The sequence below is a fragment of the Mustela erminea genome, chromosome 9, assembly GCF_009829155.1.
Source record: "Mustela erminea isolate mMusErm1 chromosome 9, mMusErm1.Pri, whole genome shotgun sequence".
NCBI lineage: Eukaryota > Metazoa > Chordata > Mammalia > Carnivora > Mustelidae > Mustela > Mustela erminea.
Window position 1 is genome coordinate 42848387 of NC_045622.1, and position 12694 is coordinate 42861080.

At 42.4% G+C, this 12694-nt stretch overlaps 1 protein-coding gene and 1 long non-coding RNA gene across 2 annotated transcripts in view; both read left to right on the plus strand.

Annotated features, from left to right (window-relative positions):
- Window positions 1-11749, plus strand: part of RAB38 (RAB38, member RAS oncogene family) — a 57309-nt gene extending 45560 nt beyond the window's left edge. Inside the window, exon 3 of the mRNA XM_032358779.1 lies at window positions 10863-11749. Within this exon, the coding sequence (XP_032214670.1) occupies window positions 10863-11015 (153 nt within the window). The 3' untranslated portion in view covers window positions 11016-11749. The remainder of the gene's footprint in view (window positions 1-10862) is intronic.
- Window positions 2992-9728, plus strand: LOC116599094. The gene is made up of 3 exons (XR_004289239.1): window positions 2992-3003; window positions 5999-6004; window positions 9247-9728. It is a non-coding gene; the product is annotated as an uncharacterized LOC116599094 (long non-coding RNA).
- Window positions 11750-12694: the final 945 nt, after the last annotated feature.

Genomic DNA, 12694 nt, shown 5'->3' on the forward strand with positions numbered 1-12694 from the left:
GGTGCTAAAAGAAGAATTTGTTTAGTATTAACAACAGATCACCTTTTACACATAGTTTTTATCGCTATATATTTTCACCCAAGCTAATGCTATTCTAACAATGGTGGTGGAAAGAGCTTCATTTATGCTATCTGGAAAAGCAAAAGGTTTCAGATTCTCTGCTAGATAGTTGAGGGCTAGACAAAAGGGCAGTATATTAAAAAAAGATAAAGGACAGACCTGGAAAGTAATTGTGAAGTTTGAATTGACCATTCATTCAGTTTCACAAAAGTTGTTAAGAAAAGATGATACTAAAATATTAATATATAACATATAGTCATAAATATGTATGATACTACCCCATTTCTACTTTTGCCCCATATATAATTATATCTAATCTTCTTAATTCTGTTGGGTGGGTTCTATTATCTTTATATTATAGGTGACACCCAAGAAAAGTGACTATTTTGCCCAAGTTAATCATCTAGTGACTAACTCGTGGAAATCACCTGGAATAGGTTTTGAAACATTGGGATATAAAGACTTATTTTTCAAGGAGCAGAATCAGCATCCAATGTAGGTCTGCTCAACTGCAAAGCCTTTAGAAGTTCAGCCCGATTTTTATAAAATGGTTCAGTCAGTCTTCCTTCCATTTCACCCAAAAAGAATGGTGTCAAATTATCCCTGGAAAACAAGGTAAGAACAGGCAGTTTGACTTGAGAGATAAATTCTGTGGTAAACACATTTTCCTCTTCACTCCCTGCAGAAATCGCCCACACCTAAAATTGTTTTCAGGTTGAAACCGGTCTTGTTACTCTTTGCAGGGCCCTTGTTAATTTGTTTATGCATTCGTGTGTTAGAATTAACACATTTACCCATTATCTTTACCAATATCTTCCAAAGATATCTACCCAAAGATGTTTACCTGGTATGGTCCAGGTGCCTACTGTCTGCGGGCACTGGGCTCACCACTGGGCAACCAGGAAGCCCACAGAAGCCTCAGCCCAGTGGAGGTTACAGACTGACGAGCTATTACATACTGATCCGTGGCAGGTGCTGGAGTAGAGGGGTGCTTGTCCCCAGCCTGGGGGAGTCAGAGGCAACTTCTTGTGAAAGGTGATCACAGAAGAATGACCTGAAGGGAGAAGATGAAAGAAGCAGACATTGTAGGGAGGCTCGTGTGTATCTGAGGATGTATACGTAATGTCTAAGTGCTTCTTCTGTGTGTAGCATTTAACTCTTAAATTCTAACAAGAGCCCTATGATGTGTGGTTATCTTTAGCCTCAGTTTACAGATTAGGCAGGGGAGGCTCAGGATTTGGATCTGCCCTTGGCTGCACAGACAGGGACAATATCAGGTTTAAAGCTTGACTCCAAATCTTGCTTTTTCCATTATATCCTGCTGCTTTCTGGGATGACGATGTTCCAGTCTCAAGCCTCAGACTTGGTACATGGAGGTGTCAGAATGAAAGCATCTAATTATCACAAAAGCGAATTATTAAATAGATAATTTCTGCTCACAGCTAGCACTCGATAAATGAGACTTGAACTTGAATTGAGTAAGTCCAGCAAATCCTTTGGACACCCAGCTTATCCTTTATGTGTCCCAGGCTTCTAGTCTGTGGAATAGATTAATAATAAATCCACCTCCCAGCGTGCACTCAGAGTGAAATTAGGTCATTCATGAAGCTTACATAGCATCGTACCTGACTAAGTGTTCCGTCATCACTGTGCTACATACATAACTTTTAGCATAATATTAATATTTTGTGTCTGGTGGGCCATTTATCCTCTCAACTGATGTACGGGCAAGTATTGTAACTAAAGTTGCTGTGTCTTTATTAATGGGGTTTATAAAGTCTGGCTAAATGATAGTTTTTAGGCTTATGTTTATTCTTTGTTTTCTTTTCAAGACTGATTATTGGGTACTCTATCACTGTTTCAGTATGGGACTCACAGTGAGGGAAATTAAAAAACAAAACAAAACACTGTATTAAAGCCAAATGTTGATTGAGGCAAAATCTAGGAATGTTTTGATTCTTTATTTTAATTTAATTTAATTTTTATTTATTTATTTGACAGAAATCACAAGTAGACAGAGAGGCAGATAGAGAGAGAGAGGGAAGCAGGCTCCCTACTGAGCAGAGAGCCCGATGCGGGCCTCGATCCCAGGACCCTGAGATCATGATCTGAGCTGAAGGCAGAGGCTTTAAACCACTGAGCCACCCAGGCGCCCAAGGTTTTGATTCTTATAGCCATTTAGTAGTAAGTCATACATTGCACATTGCATTTGCTCATGTGTCCAGGAATGGTAAACTCTATGAAAGATCTTGGGAACTGTGCCTGCCCGGTCCTAGGATTGGTAGTCCACTATGGGAGAAGAGACCGGGATGGGGAAACTCACATTCCTCCAGAAGCCAGGAAGTTAAGGAAATGAGTAAGGTAGGTGGCAAACTAGAGAGTGTGTCCTTGTGTCACTGAAGGACATTTACAGTTAAAAATAAATAAATAAATACCTGTGGGCCAGACGTACCACATGGCAACGGCTCGTTCACAGTTTCTGAAATGCAGGAAGAAAGCAGTGGCTCTTAAGCACGGAGATGTGTGTCATTTCCTCCGCAGATGTTTATGGAGAGGAGTGTTGTACCCTGGGTTAGGAGCAAGGCCTCTGGGCTCCAGTCAGGCTTTGCCGTTTAATAACATTGACCTTTCCGGGGTCAGAGGAGAAGGGTCCAAGCATTGGCTGGGGAACCAGGTGCAGAAAGTTTGACTTGCTGGCTGTGTGACTCTGGGAAAAATTTTAAACCCTCTGTCTGTCAGTTTCCTCACCTGAGTTTTTCATGAGGGTTAGCTTTGTTCATAGGGTGAATGACATGACGGTCACTAAGTTTTCACAGGTGTGAGCTTACTTTGGTAATTTTGTTTAAGGACCTCTTATGCACCAGACACTGTGCTGGGAGCCGGGAACACAAATGTAATAAGGTAAAATCCATTTTTAAGGACACGGAGGATAGGCTCTGGTAAGTGCCAGGTGGGTAGAAAGTGCCAAGGAGCCCTGACGATACGTTTCATGGTGCTGAGAGAAGGCTGCTCGGAAGAGTTAAGGCTTCTGGAAACAAGCTTAAGTATGCAAACAGCAAGAGCTAAGAGGCAGTCTGTGTGATGCCAGGCAAGTCACTTTCCTTCTCTGTTGCCTAGATTTCTGGTTGTGTCAAAGAAAGCAGGTTGAATTAGCAATATCTGATTTCCCTGGTAAGTGGCAAACCTGGAGGTATTTCCCGGCTGGGGCAGCGTTCCTGAGCTGCTAGAAGGATGACGGAGAGATTAGGGAAGAGAGCTGTAAGGTACGAGGCCCTGGGGCTACAGAGGAGAGGGGAGAAACAGGGTAAGGAATGAAGTTGGACATCGAGTGCCTGGACAGGGCTGAGGCAAGCCTGGGGTGGGGCGGGGGCGGGGGGGAGCTTGTCAGTGGGACACAGTCTTTGGAACGGCTTTTGTCTGTGAACTTGGCTCTTTTTCACCAGTATCTACATGCGGACCTGTGACTCTGCCCTGTCGTTGAAGTGTATGTCAGCATGGCTCAATCTGTCCTTCGCAGCGCCTGTTAGGTAGACTAAAAGGGACTTTCAGACAACAGGACATCACGAGGACCTGGTTTATCCGAAGCGCACTCTCCAGAGTAAAACCTTGGGCTTTGGATTCAGGCAGACCTTTGCTTGGGCACTAACCAACTGTTGGTCATTAAGAAGCCAGCAGGGGGAAGGAAAAGTCAAGACAGAAGCTCAGAGGGTTGGAGCTGGAAGCCAGGTTCTGCCCCTTCCTGACCCCGACACCTTGCATGTGTCATTTAGCCTCTGTGCTCCTCCCTCTCATCCGTATAAGGAGGGCAATGCCTCCTGCCTCAGCTTTTTTGTGAAAATTAAATGAAATGCCAACTTCTGAGAGCAACATCTGAGAGAGAGGGCTCAGGTTAGAGGAGCCCCAGTAGAAGCTCAGGATTGGGAAGAAGCAGTTACCGGAAGGATGCGGGGAGCGACGTTAGGGGTGGGGGAGGAAAGAAGCGCAAAGCAGACAAAGATGCGGGTGTCTGCTGGGCCCGCCCCATACTAGATGTGAACTAAAGCAAATGAAAGCACGCTAACTGTTTAGCACTTATGTGCTCAATAAACAAGCCCGACTCTTAGAGAAAGGACTTGAAAACCCCCGTTCTGCGTGAGACTTCTTCCAGAGATGGTGTTATCCCGGGGGCCATCTGCTCTAATTAAGACTTCACAGAGCTGAGGAATTTAGTGCCCTAACCTCAGAGCCTCTGGTACACTTGGTGTTTTGTTTGAGGTTGATGCATTTGGAAAGATTAGAGGAGGATGAATTCTTTGCCAGTTCCCAACTAGGCAGATGTGAAGCGTTTCCGCTAGAATATTTTTGCTCTCTGGCACCGGGGGTCAGAGATTAAATAATTTGCCACCAGACAGATGTTCTGAAGAGCTAATTAAAAAACTGACAAGTACCCAAGACCTCAGATAGTTAGATTAATATGCTATCCTCTACGGGAAGATTACAATCAGTGCAGCTTAAAATCACTTATTAAATGGTACTTCCAGAAAGTTCACTACTGAAATAAAAAGCAGTGTCATTAAAGACATTTTTAATTGTACAAGTGTGTCTCAAATGTGGACGCACATTTTAAAGAAATGGAGAATCTTTTTAAAAATATCCATGCTGGGCCCCATCCCAGACCAATTATTTCAATGCCCAGGAGGAGGGCCCTGGCAATAGATCTTTTTTTTTTTTTTTTTTTAAACCCTTTAAATAATTTGAATATGCAGCCAGGATTGCGAACTACTGATTTAGAAATAAAATTATTTTAACATCTGTCTTATTTCTGGAAGACATTGCAGTGTAATGTATGGGAACAGGATAGGAAGTGGAGGTCGACCAATATTGGCTGGAAAGACAGATTGACTGAGATCACATAGTGTTCTGGGTAAGTTACCTAACCTTGTTGAAGGTTAAAGTTTCTTTACCTTTAAGATATGGCTTAATAGCAGCTGCCTTTGGCTCAGGTCATGATCCGAGGGTCCTTGGATCAAGCCCCACATCGGGGTCCCTACATGGCAGGGAGTCTGCTTCTCCCTTTCCCTCTGCCGGCCTCTCTGCCTACTTGTGCTTTCTATCTCTCTATCAAATAAATAAATAAAATCTTAAAAAAAATAAAATATGGCAATTAGTTTTTTTAATGGATTTTTTATGAGGATTGGATGTGAGCATTATTTCATAACTAATATTTCATAACACCCGCTATATGCCCAGCATGGAGTAGACACTCAACACCAATAATAATAGTTACTACCATTTGTTTTCACTAAAATGCCTTGTTAGGAATTTTAAGCCTTTTTTTGAGGCATGCTTACTGATATGAATGAAAAGGTTCTGAACAGAGACACAAAGACGGGGACACATACACCTAACACAGTCCGTGCAATAGAACATCTTGTCACACTGCAGTATGTAAATAAGTCAGTCAGATTCAGTCTAAGTGTACATATCCTGAAAGTCATGGAATATATAAATTTCCTCCTGGAGACTTTACTAGCGTCTAGAAAAAATGCAAATAAAACCCCCCAGGTCGTATTTTGCAATTAAGCCCGCAGCGGTGTGTCTTCACAGCACCTAGAAAACGTGGACTTGGCTGTGTCTGCTTGGATGCCAAGTAGCTCAGGCAATTACATTGCAATATAATCGCCCAAAGGGTCTGAGCCTGTAGTTGTGCCAGGCAGGTTTGATTATCCAGGCTAGCCACGGACAGAAGGAGAGAGGAACTTTGCTCTGTCTTGCCATTCTTCTAAGCCCTTGACTGTGACCTCAGTGGTGTGTAGAAAGACAGTAGGACCAGCAGTACAAATCAGCTTTGCTGGAGGCCCTGACCGAGGGCTCTTACTTTTTTTTTTCTTATGCTGGAAACATGTTTTCCAGACATATTGTTCTTATTTATTTGGGGAATTATTTTGGAGGAGCTGAGATGAGGGTCTGGCTCCAAGCATGTGCTCTCAACATTTTATACCTTGCTTTTTGTGAGCGTATGGTAAATACTGTGGTAGGTATTCTTATTGACTCTTCTCCCAGGACTCACTTGTGGCCCCATGACTAACTAGTGTGTGTCTTGAGGTCAGCCAATCACCCTGTCTCCTCAAGTGCAAAATGAAGAAATAGAATACACACACTCTTGTGTTCTTCTGATGATTCAATGAGAATATTGTGATAACATTTTTTGAATCTGTATGCTGTGCCCTTGTCTGAGTATTTGTCTAAGTAGTTCACGTGTTCTAAATATGAATGTGTATTAACTTACAATCACCTGTAAAGTAGATTTCTTAATTTCTTGATGACAGATGAGGACACTGAGGCACGGAGAGTGGTTAAAGTAATTCTTCCAAGGTCAAGTTTGGCTTCCTGCCTGTGCTCAAAACACTACATACCAGGCCTTTTCGTAGAATGCATGTGGATTGATTGCTCCTCTTTCAATTAATTTCTTTCTTTCTCTCAGATTTTATTTATTTGACACAGAGAGAGAGAGCGAGCAGAGAGCACAAGCAGGGGGAGTGGCAGACAGGGACAGAGGGAGAAGCAGACTCCCTGCTGAGCAAGGAACCTGATGTGGGCCTCGATCCCAGGACCCTGAGACCGTGACCTCAGTCAAAGGCAGACCCTTAACCAACTGAGCCACCAGGCGCCCCATTAATTAATTAACTAATTAATTAATTAAGTTTTTAACTTTAAAATTATTAATTATCTTTGCAGGCAAATAGGTGTTTCAAAGCTAACCTAAGATGGGTTCACCAGTGCACACTGTCACTGCAAAACAGCACAGCCTGGGAGGCTTACACAACATAAATTAATTTTCTCACTGTTCTGGAGGCTGGAAGTCTGAAATCCGGGAGCCGTCGCAGCCAGGGTTGGGAGGGAGTTCTCCACTCCATTTTTTTAAAAAAGATTTTATTTATTTATTTAAGAGAGAGAGAGAGTCCTCTTTCAATTTCTAATCTAAACTAGGTATGCCTTGGCGAAAACACCATGGTTCGTCCCATAGGTATTTTCTAAATACTTACTGATAGATTAATTGATCAAACGGAGTGCTAAGGGCCTCTCCAGTTCTGTGTAGTCACGGATGCGTATCATACTGTGTCTGTTGACACTTCACCTGAAGAAAACCCTCAGTGACTCTACCTGACCCCTTTAGCATTCAAGACTCCACAGTGGTCCAGTGCAGGATGCCTTTTCCCACCTCACCGCATACCGCCGCCGTTTACATGAACCTTGCTAGTGTTTAAGCTCAGTTAAGGATGGGACTTCTTTTATCACCTTTTTCTTGGTATGTCTACTACTTAGTGGGAATCTGAATAATATCAATTGGACGGGCAAATGAATGTCACTCAGCCGTCTTGAGCTGCCGTTGTTTATGTTTTTCGTATATATGCACCTGAAAGCAGGCACTGACAGTCCGTGGCTCTGATGGATTCCTTTGTCAACAACCCTATCCCCCATGACCTCATGTCCTAGCCCTGACACCAGTTAGCCTCTACTAGGTGTGTTAAACTTCACAAACAACTTTAGCAGCATCGTCTTCTCTTTTACTAACACATTCCTACGAGGCTGCCACTAATTGGGCTTAGGTTTTTGTTGTCTTCCTCTAATGCTGATGAATTTTCATACATTTGTCCACACTCGCATTTCACTCACCTCATTAGTAGAGTTTGCCAAGGTGCACGCTGAGGAAAGAGCACCCTACTTAATTGGCATGCTAAAATGAGTGGAGGTTTAAAGAATACTACTGACTAGTTTAACTTAACATTGTATGTGTAGGGGGGCCTTTTAATACTTAAAACGTGTTTTTCCTACCACATGTACGTGTTTTTCTTCTAATATATGAAAGAGCAAGAAACTAAGATTTATTTAGCACCTACTGGGCCTAACACCATGGTAAGAACTTTTATTTGTTATTGCACTTGATCTTCAAAACAATCTTGGAGAGGAGTATGGCATGGTAAGAGCCATGCTTTGATGTTAGGAAGATGTAGGTGTGAGTTCTGGCCCCAACCCAGGCACTTTGTGATCTTGGGAAGTTCCTTAATGGTGCTGGCAGGCCAGGTCCAGGGACCAGAGAAGGTCCATCAGGACTAGCTCAGAGTGTCTTTGGCTGTGCATAGGATGGGAATCAAATGTGAGCCAACAGGAGATGAGAGCATCCTGAGGCATGTGTAAAGTGGGGTGGGGTGCAGGTCTTATCAAGAATAGAAGCAGGAAAAGGAGCAGAAAGCAGATTTTTATGGAATCCTTTGGTTTCCCTGTCTCATTAATCTACCTAAACAGTAAGTTTTCTTATCTGTAAACAGATATATTGACATTCTGTGTTTGGTATTTGAGGTGAAATTTTATTGTCTCCTTCCCTAACACAAGCAATAGGCAAATGGGAACCCAAGTGTTGGTTTACTAATGGTTGGGCAAGCATCTTAAAACCACTCAAATGTAGGGCTTCTTCGGTGAGATGAGCTGGCCCATGAGGCCAAGGCCTGGAAGGCTGAGTGAGGCTGCCCATTTGCACTTCCTAGAATTGGAGGCAGTAGAGAACCTGGGCCAGGCTTCTAGTTGGTTACATAAGCAGACCATAAATTGGTCAAGAGCAGCTGTTGAGTTGGGTCTCTCCCAAAGAGCCAGGCCCTTTCTAGATCAGATTACTGCCTGAGAGCTGATAGTTCAAGTGTGACCCCCCAGGCATGACACCAGGAAGAGGAAGAGTTGCAGGAGGCTTGCCAAGCGTGGGCAATGACTTGAAGGCCCAGTAACCCACCCAGTAGTAAACAGGGCAGAAGGAGGCTGATCTTTGTGGACTGGCTTCCTTGGAATGAGGCACATATTTCAGCCAAAGGTAGCAAGGCCATCCCCAGGCCCAGCCAAACAATAACAAAAGAATCAGTAAGAAAAAACAAACTCTTACCTTACAGGGCTTTAAATGGGATCAAGTAAGATTATGTGTATAAAGTACCCAGAATGTATACATTATACAAGCTCCAATGACCACTGTCCCCTGTGAGGAGAGGCAGTTTTTCATTAAGTACATATCGTCATCAAGAGTGTTGCATAGATGAGGAATGGAGGGCTTAGAGACATGAATTCTGGTCTGGTATAAAAACCACCACCAACCAGGACACAACAAACAAGCCAAAAAAGCAACTAGAATTAATCAGTCTATTAATAGAGAAAATAACTGAGAAAATAATCAGTCTATTTCCTGGAACTCCAGAAATTACCTTAAGCTTTTGTAGCAGGTGAACTCAGGACTGGACTTGAAGGATGGGGAACATGCTAATGAATGTTTACATCTAGTGCCATTAGCCATAGATACCAATCGAAAACCATCACTACCTCTTACATTTTCCATGTAGTATGGCTTCATGCAGTGATCTCAACATACATACAGAATTCAGAGATAAGTAGTTATACTTCAGATTGGACAAGGTCTTGTAGTGAAACAATTTTATAAAGTCCTTATCTCTTTATATTGACTATGAGGAAACACTCAGAGACGTTCTTTACTGACTTTGACTTTACTGGAGATCAGCAATTTGACTTTACTGGAGATGAAGGTGTTTTTGTTTAGTATGCCAGTAGTGAATATTCTGTATTTCACAGTTTTCTGATTAGCAGGGGGAAAAATTAATCTAGAGTAACTGAATAAACAATATACTTTATTTTTTAAAGGATTATTTATTTATTTATTTATTTGAAAGAGAGCACAAGCAGGAGGGGCAGAGGGACAGAGAATCTCAAGCAGACTCCATGCTGAGCACAGAGCCCGACATGGGGTTTGATCTCACCATCCTGAGATCATGACCTGAGCCAAGACCAAGAGTTGGATTCTTAACTGATAATGCTATCCCAGCCCCTCAATAAACAATGTATTTTAGATTTAAATGTTTGCTCCATATTTTCCCCAAATCAAAGCTTATTTTATTCTTGAACAGCATATTCAAATTCTGATTTCATATTTTCCTTTAAAGAGTTACATCCATCTGGATTGTCTAGGGAATATTACAGTGATGGCCCTAAATTTCAGTGGCCTAAAACAACAGGGTCGTAACTTTGACTTGTGCTACATACATCCTCATGGAATACTTGGCTTCTCTTGATCCTCATTCATAGACCCAGGCCAAGAGAATTTCCATCTCGGTGCTTCTGTGATTGCAGAAGCAGGGAGAAAAGAGCATGGTGATTAAGCATTGTCTTTTATTACTTCTATATGAAAGCGAGACATGTCATTTTTCCTCCCAGTTCATTGTCCGCTGAAAGTCACATGTCCATGACTCACTCCAAAGATGTGACGAGCAGTGCGCTCCTACCATTTGATCTAAAGGCAGCCGGCCAGAAAGTACCTGTGAAATCACTGCTGACCCCTAGAAGAGGTTTCTTATTATTCTTATTTCCTATCAAGGTCACAAAAGTAGTCTGTGGCAGAGGGCAGTTATGAACCTAAGTCAGCCTGGAGACTTATGTGCCTCACGTAAAATTATGCTACTGTGTAAGAGTATATAAAATTAGAAAATCTCCCTCTAACTTAAATTCAACCTACTAAAAGGAAGTGAGCCCATTAAATACGATTTCTCCTGAAGGACAAAACAAGTTCGTTTGTTTTTGTGAAGGACTAAAAAGTAAGGCCTTGGAAGGAATGAGAGTGAGGGGACTAGATAGAGGATACATGGATAGGGTATAAAAGAGGTACTTAAAGGAATTGCCAAAAAAATATTATCCTTTGTCACTTATAGATCCCTGCTCTGCCATTATTTTAGAATATTGATAAGAAAAGCTGTTTGTTTTTTTCCCATCTGTAGGAGAATATCAACATTGATGAAGCCTCCAGATGCCTGGTGAAACATATACTTGCAAATGAATGTGACCTAATGGAGTCCATCGAGCCTGACATCGTGAAGCCCCATCTCACATCGCCTAAGATTGTCAGCTGCTCCAGCTGTGCCAAATCCTAGTAGGCTTCTTTGCTGGCATCTGATGGAAATAATCCCAGTATCTCATGTCTCAATTCTTACCAATTTGAGTAAATGTCAGGATGGGGATACACACGTGGCAAGCCAAAGACCTATGCTGGTACCTTTCCTAAAAGAGAGAAAAATAGCCAATGTTCTTTTTTATGTTTCTGCCAGCATCAGCACAGTGTTTACAGGCTTGTTAATATGTAGTCTGTTACAAAATTCTGTCTTGTATCCAACTGCAATTCTGTAGGGCCAGCATCGGCCCTGTTACTTGTTTCTTGAAATCAGCCAAGGCCTCAGGTCTTTAAGAGAAAGGGGAGAGGAGCAGAGTAGCTGTCAAGTTGAGCACTGGTTTCACTTTGCTCTGGTGCCTTTGTCCAGATTTCAATGCATTCTCTGCTGGGCTGACAGGCCTATTAAGTAGAAACATTTTTTTTCTCCAGAGATGACCTCCATTTTCAACAGACCGAAGAGTCGTCTCTGATGTAGCCCTTCAGAGTCATGGACATAGGTTTTCTGTGCTTTTCTGGCTTTTATTGTCACTCGCCCTGCCCTAAATGTCGGTTTAACTGAAAACTATATGAACAGACCTGTCTCCATATGTGCCTTTCTGCTAGCTTTCTCTGACTCAAGCTGTGGGACTCTTCTGTTCATGTAATATATATTATATATATTTTCACAAGTGGAAAAGAAAACATTAAAAGATGCTGTTTCCCTATTTCTGAAAAGGCTGTAAGTGTCTTAGTGTTGTGATTTTTTTCTTTGACTCTGTGTCCGTGGCTCTCAAGACCCATTTCTAAACTTTTGCTTCAGAAAGGGGATGAGAAACATACACTTGAAAGAACTTCTCTGGGCACTGTTACACTGAGATGAGTCTGTCTATTGTTCATATCAGCTTCTAGGCCAATCATTGTATCTGTACATTCTTGGTTAAGCAGAGGAATATATTCTCATATTCGCTGATCAAGAAAGGTACCACACTCATTGACATGCAAAGAAACAACTTAAATATGCGTGGTACCATTTTGGTTTACACAAGGGCTATGGTGCTGATATGCTGTGGGTAGCTACTACTTTTTTTTTTTTTTTTTAAGATTTTATTTATTTATTTGACAGAGAGATCACAAGTAGGCAGAGAGGCAGGCAGAGAGAGAGGAGGAAGCAGGCTCCCTGCTGAGCAGAGAGCCCGACTCGGGACTGATCCCAGGACCCTGAGATCATGACCCGAGCTGAAGGCAGAGACTTTAACCCACTGAGCCACCCAGGCGCCCTAGCTACTACTTTTTAATGGCATTGAATGGCATCTTTGAGGGCCATGTGGGTGGCTCAGTGGGATTAGTGTCTGACTCTTGATTTCAGCTCATATCTGGATCTCAGAATCACAAGATGGAGCCCCACATTGGGCTCCGCACTGAGCATGGGGTCTGCTTGGGATTCTCTCTTTCCCTCTGCTTCTCCTCATTCATGCTCTCTCTCTCTTTCCAAAAAAAAGGCAGCACTGACATAATACTCTCACAGGAACTTTATCTTTTGTAACAGATGTTTTTGAGTGTTCCGTCCAGATATTATCTTGGCATTCACTGTTTCTATAAGCACCAACCACTCAGATTCTTATTATAAGTATTTGTGACTCATTTGCTGAGGGCATTCTCTGGCCTCTGAAGCACTTGACACAT